The 7,452-nt window shown below is 45.5% G+C and overlaps 1 protein-coding gene across 1 annotated transcript in view; it reads left to right on the forward strand.

Moving 5' to 3' along the window:
- Positions 1–7,452, forward strand: part of LOC104497003 (lethal(3)malignant brain tumor-like protein 3) — a gene marked incomplete at its 5' end in the record, with an annotated part of 26,167 nt that overhangs the window by 9,008 nt on the left and 9,707 nt on the right. Inside the window, 6 exons of the mRNA XM_010140210.1 lie at positions 1,248–1,358; positions 2,535–2,649; positions 2,759–2,858; positions 3,675–3,851; positions 5,199–5,330; positions 5,709–5,770. Of these exons, the coding sequence (XP_010138512.1) occupies positions 1,248–1,358; positions 2,535–2,649; positions 2,759–2,858; positions 3,675–3,851; positions 5,199–5,330; positions 5,709–5,770 (697 nt within the window). The remainder of the gene's footprint in view (positions 1–1,247; positions 1,359–2,534; positions 2,650–2,758; positions 2,859–3,674; positions 3,852–5,198; positions 5,331–5,708; positions 5,771–7,452) is intronic.

The following is a 7,452-nucleotide window of genomic DNA, read 5'->3' on the forward strand; positions in this document are numbered from 1 at the left end:
AGGACTTAAACACACAGCTCTTCTTCTGGGCAGGGTTTTGTTCTCTAGCACTCAGGCTCCTTCCTCAAGGAAGTCATACAAGGTTGGCTGGTTCAATAAGATGCTCTTAAGACTAAAAGCAGTTTAGATTGTCTGGTTTCTGGTGTGTTGCATGGCTGAGAGCCCATGCAAAAATGTCTGTGTCCGGGTGAAACGACCACAGAGAAAGTTGAGGTTTGGAGTCTGTGACCCCCTTAGCTCCAAAGTGGATCTCCTTCCCTACCCTGCGTAGAAAGAGTAAGGAAGATTGGAAGAGTGATAATGATCATCTTTTCATTAACCTGCTCTTGTTCAAAGACATGATTTATCATCTCTTGCTAAACCCCTGCCCTTTGTGTGTGTGAGTGAAGAAGGATGTGTTTTGAATCCATATTCAGGATGTGTTTTAGCTCTGTAACTGCTAGCTGAGGAGGTCAGGGCAGGAATTTGCAGTCAAACATTTAAAAATAAATGGAAAAATTGGTAAACGCTGTCCATTACTTAGAGTTTTACAGTAGTGGGTGCTGCCAGGGTACGCATCAGGTCAAAGGACCTTCTAGAGTTTTTACAAAAGTCATTTCACTGCTGAGATTCAAGAGAAAGGGTTTGAGAGTCAGCAACTCTCAGATGGGAGAGTCCTGCAGCTGGAGGAGCTCTAGAGTCCCAGCACCACAGCTCTCAGCAGTTCTTATCAAGCAGATGCTGTTGTCATAAGAAGTAGGTGGAAACCTGCTTAATGAAGGTAAGGCTGTAATATCCAGGTGTCCAGAAGGATGTCAGATGTCGTGTAGTGAAGGGAGGTGTCACGTGGTGGTGAGTTTCAGGTGTGAGACAGTGGTGAACTGGCCACTGTCCTTGTCAGATGTGAGATAACTCTCTGCCATATTTGGGAGTTCTGCTGCAGAGTCTGTGTGTCGCTGGAGCTTGTGGTAGAATCTGGCCTTTCTTCTGTTATTGAAGTGCCTCTGGCTCTGGCTGTGAAATGCTCCTCTGTGCTGAGAAAGCTCAGACTTCCTCGAGTAGTTCCGGGCTGCTGGCAAACACACGGCTTAATCCTCTAGGAAACGCCGATTTTAACCTCTGGAGCTGTCTGCTGTGTGAGATCAGGGGCCAGAGCTGCAAAGGCATTAGAACGGTAGATGAAAACCTGAGCGCATTTTATTCAGAGCAGATGAGTGTCTCTGAACACCCAGACTTATCAACATTCTGCTTACAATCCTCTCCTACAGCGTCCTGCGCACGGATTCCAGGTTAATACGAAGTTAGAGGCTGTGGACAGAAGAAATCCCATCTTGATAAGAGTGGCAACAATAGCTGACGCGGACAACCATTGCATTAAGGTGTGACCTTGCTTCCAAGTGCAGAGCCCTTGTGCTGAGTGGTTGGCAGTACATAAAAAACCCCGTTGCTCTGAGGAGCAGCAAGCCAGCACCTTGCAGATGATCGAGCCCTCAGGCCTGTCTGCTGCGAACGGTTTCTGTGGTTTGTGCTGTTGAAATCTGATGGGATTGCCTGGTATTAATAGTGACTGGTTTAATGTAACTATTTTGAAATCATGTTTGACAGCATGATTTTCCATCCCTTAGTGGTTCCTGTGTGATCCGTGCGAGTGAAGGCAGCATTCATGTTCTGCTGCTGGGAAGCTACCTGACAATATTTTTTTCCTAACATACTTACAGGAAAACCCAAAGGAAGTTAAGCCCTGGTACATATGGGAAGCACCTTTATTCTCCAGTGTGAATTTCTTACATAAATGGATTTTAACTAATTCTTTTCACATAACTGTATTGCCAAAAAAATCTGTCATGCTTTGGCTTCTGAGAAATAAAGGATGAACAGCTAAAGCGGAGACTGCGCTGATGGAGGCTGCTCAGCCCCAGGTTTCCTTCCCGAAGGATGTTTGTGTGGGCAGGAGTGCAGTTTGCTCCCCATTAGCCATTTGATTCTCAGTCTCAATGCTGCAATTACAAGCAAAAGTCAAGTTTTGCCAATATCTAGTAGCATAATACTCAGCTCATACATTTGTTTGAGACCTGGCTGTGTAGACAACCCAGCAGCCTTTAAACTGCAGTGAGCCTGAGTCTCTGTTAACCTGACCTGGATCCGAGCTATTACCAGTCTTTTTATCCAGCAGAAAATCCCAACATGTTCACTGCAAAACTCACCAAACTTGTTGGCTTTTACGGTGTTTGGGGGTCCTCAGGAAATGAAACAATTAGATAAGCAATTGAATTCACGTAGATTGAGTATGCATTGTGCTGGGACGCCCCATGGCTTGTGCTGTCGTGCAGACCCTGTGACTTGACTGTGTCACCAGAATCTGGTTGTTGTGTGAAACATAGATGCTGGGTCAGGAAAACAAGCAGTTGCATGGGGCACAAAGGACAGTTGTGCTTGACTGAAAGGTCGAATGAATCAGCCCCAAGCTGAGCAAGGTGACACAAAGGGGGATGTTAAAATAAAAGCTGAGTCATGTCCTTAACTGTAGCTCTCACTGAACTATGTGCTTCTTTTAGATACATTTTGACGGTTGGAACTTTAAGTATGATTTCTGGGTCAATGCAGACAGCCCCGATATCCATCCCGTAGGCTGGTGTGCAAGAACCGGACATGCTTTGCAGGTCCCTCTAGGTAAAGTAAGGACATTACACTGTCATGTTGAATAATTGTGCCAAGTGCACTCTGCTCCTCAGACGCAGAGAGAGTTTCACAGATCTGTGGAACTTCTCCTTATTACCAGGTGCTGCTGATGGAATGGGAACAGTGGAACAAGCATGTCCTACTCCAGGCTGTCACGGTGTCGGCCATGTCAGTGGACCACAATACAGAACACATCATATGTATGTATGAGATTTTCTTCTAAGGGTTTTGCCTGCCACAGTCTGCTGTCCATAATAATAATAATAATGCAGCTACAAGCACCTGCACGGCACCGAGTAGCACCTCAGGGTTAGTCACACAATTCTGGAGATCGTTATTATAACTGCAGTCGCAGCTCCCTCTTGTGTCAAAATGTCCCGTTTCATCATAATTTCTGTTTATACCGGTATAATCATCACACCTGGAGTGCAATCCAGCACTGATTAACTCCCTCCAAGTTCTACATTCCAGCATTACTGAAGAAAGGGTTTTTTGGTAAAATAATAACCCTAGAACAGCGTGCGAGGAGACGGTTACAGAGGGGAAGCATGGGGGTAGATTACTGACGTATGGGAGTGAGGAGAGCCAGCTCATTACAACTGCTCTTGATTTCCTCTGTGCTTTTTTCTCGATTAAACTTTTAAAGTGCAATAAAACAATCTTGGATGGGAGTTGTGAAGATGTGGCTGTATACAGTGTGGTAAAGGGCTTTGAATCTTTCAGGGTGAAAGTTGCAGGACTCTCTTGTTTCATGAAATATTGCTCACACAAGCAGGTCACAGGAAGAGCTCTGCTTGTTCTCTGAGGTGACTCTTTAAAAACACGACTTTGATTTATAATTGACCACGTAACCCCCTGTTTTCCTACACCTAAACTGAGGAATAAAATCTCCCTGGGTATTTCCGACCTCACGTTTTCTGGGTTTATTGATGGATATGTCTGCCTGAGGCTGGTATGACTTAAAAACATGCACCATCATCTCTTTTTTGTGTGTTTCTTTTTTTTCTTTAACACAGGTTAGTTGACTGCCCATATTCTGATGAGAACCTCAGCAAAGAAAACTTGTTTCAGGACCGCCTGAGCGGGGAGAGACTTCCCCCTAGCAACACCGTGCAGGATGCCCAGGGGCTGGAGACTCCTGCCCCATTGCTGGGAGCAGCAGAGTCTTCTTGGGAGGATTCTGCACAATCCGGGTGAGCTGAACGCTCTTCTTAGACAGGTACTGGAGAGCAATACCATTTTATGAGGCTGAAGAACAGAGGAATTGGCAGAGAAGCAGCAGAGTATCAAGTTCATCTGTCTGTAATATTGACCCATGCCCCAGACACTCTTAACACAGAGCAATGTGCTTTTATACCCTCAGATGCTGTAATAGGTTTCTTGATTCCTCAGTCCTGCTGCTCTGGTCACATTCCAACCAAGGAAATTGCATTCTGTCTCCATAAATTTTTTCCTTGCTGTTGCAATTTAAAATATATTCTTTTCCTTCATTTCCTGTCCTAAAACTGTCAGGCGAGGTTATTTTGCGCTATTAAACTGTAACTGCCACCCACCCCAGCGGTGGCTGCTTTACACTGGTAGGCGGAACGACTCTGTTTATCCCTTGGCAAACAAGTTGAGCTCGTACAGCTATTTTGTTTTCTTACATGAAAAGCTTGGAATTGAGCAACATTGAAGCAAACTGTGTGTTAGTTCTTGGGCTGCAGGAGGTGGTTAAAACCACCAGGGGACAGACCTGGACATAAAGGCTGTTGTTATTGCACCTTTAGTCTATACAAATCCAATCCTAGAGCAAATTCCAGCAATAATTTTGGTCTTTGTTGTATATGAAGGCTTATGTACATGTTAAAGTTTATTTATTTGCTTAGATTGATACCATTTTAAAGATACATTTGGCCAGAAACTGCTCTCCCCTCCGTGGCATACATGTCAAAGTTTGCCTCCTCCCATCCCAGAAATGTGCCGTTTCCTAATTTTAACACCAAATCGGTTGCATTCCAATGGCACCATAAAGCTCTCTAAGGAGCTTTGGGATTCTCCCCAAATAAATGGCTTCTAAAATTGTAAATATATTTTCATTCTTCTAAGTATTTCATTTCCTGGCAGTGGGAGGTCTGAATTCAGCAGGCACATCTGGTGACACCCCTCTGCTTGGCCTTCCTTGGGCAACTGTGTAGCTCAGTTTATACATCAGACTCAGTTGTGGAGACTCTTAAATGTGATCTGGAGGTATCAAGATTAAAAAATCTTAGATCTCTAGATTTCACCTTAACACATGCTTCAGTGTGTTTCGTGTCGCAGCTGGGATCAGATCCTCAGTCCACAGGAGCTGGTACATTTCCCGTCATGTCTCTCAATCCACGCTGAAGAGTAGAAAAGCACTTTATACTGTGCCAGTGGTGATGGTGGGGGAGAGGAGAGCTTCCACCACTAGATGGTAGCTGTGGCTCTCACTTGCAAGGAGCAGCCAGCTTGGCTCTCCCCCGGGAAAAGGGAACGAGGATGTCAGCTGAGCTCCTATCATTTATCTGTCTTTCCAGAAAATCCGCAGAAGACAGTAAAAAGACATGTCAAAGCAGTGTTGAGAACCTGTCGGAACAGTCTGAAAACAATCAGAAGAGAGCCTGGGTAGGAGAGGATTCCTGTGCTGACATCAAACCCAAACGGAAGATGTAAATAAGATTTTTATGATGTATTTTCATGCATTAACAGTTGTGTTTCTTGATGCTGCTGCAATATCTGAAACACGATGTAAGTCGGAACTAAGAACAGCCCAATCTGATCAGGATGTTAAGGTGACATGGTAAATCTCCTCCCTTCCAGTATTTTGGTCTCTCTCTTTCCTGCAGCAAACTCAAATCTGAGTTCTGGCCATGAACTTAATAGCACAGTCCTTAATTTAGGGAGAGAAGTCAGGGACAAAGCAGTGCTATCGCTTGTTTTAACAGGGGAAAGTTCTTGATTCCTGTAAGCCCTGTTCATCTCTGTACAGAGAAAAAATTACACCAATTTGTGTATCTTCTGAAACGTTTTGTAATTGATGCTTTCAGGCTTGGGTGCTCACAGGCCTATATAAAGTTCCAGCTGGTGAAACAGGAAGGCAATGCGAAAGGTTAGTTAAGTTTTATTTCTTTTTCTGCCTGTCTGCATATATTTACAATATACCACAGTCACCAGGAGCATGGAGATCTTGACAGTTTTTTTGTGTTTGATTCTGCCGTCAAGAGAAGGCATGCACTGGAGATGGTGGTAGTGGTAGTCTGTCTCCCTTTAAAATGAGGAGGAAGGGTAAAATCCCTTAGAAGTGAAGGGTTTAATACTTTGTAGAGTGAAGCCTCATATCTGTTAATAGAGAAGACAAGGTGGCACCATCCCTCGTGCCACTGCACACTCCTCTAAAGCAGGAAGGGGGTTTTGTTCCCCTGGGACTGTTCTGCTGAGGTGTCAAGGGAGACTCGCCCAAAACCTGCCAGATAATTTAAGTTCCATCAACTTCTTCAGACTCCCCTGGGTTTTAGAAACATAATCAGAATCATTTTGGGTGGTGACCTTTTCTCCTAAGGATGAAAAAGAAAACGAAACATGAAATGGAAAACCAGTGCCTTGTGGTTTTATTTTCTGGAAAGTGACAGGTTAAGTTTTAAGAGAAGCTTTGTGATATCACTTTAGCAAACCATATGCTTAACTTTCAGATTTACTATAAAAAGCCATTTCAGAGAACTGAGCTGACCAGGCTTTTAGGAGGATTTAACGTGGTAATAAGTCTCCAATCCAGAATAGCAAAGCAGCACAAACTGGGACAGGTGGATAGCGTGGGGGTGGTTTTTTTAATACGCATTTTTACCTAGTGCTGACTCCTGCAGTCAGAGCTGGAGGAGTCTGCCAGCTACAAGCTGCCATTGCAGCTGGCAGGGAGAGCTGTTTGCTCTCCCCTCACACTCACCTTACAGAGAATGATCAGTGGATGGAAATTCTGCAATAATCCACTGACCTGTCGTTTCCCAATTACCCAGAGCTTTCATCCCATCTATGTTTAAGCCATTAGGACCTAGCAACTTTCTCAAAGGGAAAGTAATTTGTTGAGCGCGTGGTTTGGACGCTAACCCCCTGAGGATATGGACTTAGAGAAGAAAAGGAAACAGTCTGTGACAGAAGCAGTGCCCATCCAGTAGGGACATGGCAGCACGTAAAACCCTGGGCACAAACCAAACCTCCTGCGGTGGGGGCAAGGCTGGCAGCTGTCCCCTACCACCGGCGAGGGGACAGCCTGCCCAGGAGCAGGGTCCTGGACGTAAAACCCTGGGCACAAACCAAACCTCCTGCGGTGGGGGCAAGGCTGGCAGCTGTCCCCTACCACCGGCGAGGTGACAGCCTGCCCAGGAGCAGTGTCCTGTGCCCTGTTGTCACCAGGAGCATCAGCTCCTGAACTGAGCAGTACTTACTCAGGCTGCATGGTGAAAATGCTCCCTCTTTGGGCTCATTATTAGAAAGAGAGACCTGTATTATTTGCTGTCCCACACCCTATAGGGAGGTGAGGGCGAGATAAGGTGGGGAGGTGGGGACAGAGCGTGACCTTTCCCTAGATGAGGCTTTACCGCTAGCGCTGCTTTCCCTTCAGCTGGCCAGAAACAGACACATCATGGAAATCTGCTTTATAAAACTGTTTCCTTTGTGCTTTACATGTAGCGACTGGCATACCGCACAGATCCTACACACCAGCCTCTAACCCCCGTTAGTGCTAATGCTGAGCAAAGGTGAGCGGCAGCTGGGCCAGCACTGACCCTGCTGGACCGT

The sequence above is a fragment of the Buceros rhinoceros genome, unplaced genomic scaffold (assembly GCF_000710305.1).
Source record: "Buceros rhinoceros silvestris isolate BGI_N320 unplaced genomic scaffold, ASM71030v1 scaffold9127, whole genome shotgun sequence".
In the NCBI taxonomy this organism is placed as follows: Eukaryota; Metazoa; Chordata; class Aves; order Bucerotiformes; family Bucerotidae; genus Buceros; species Buceros rhinoceros.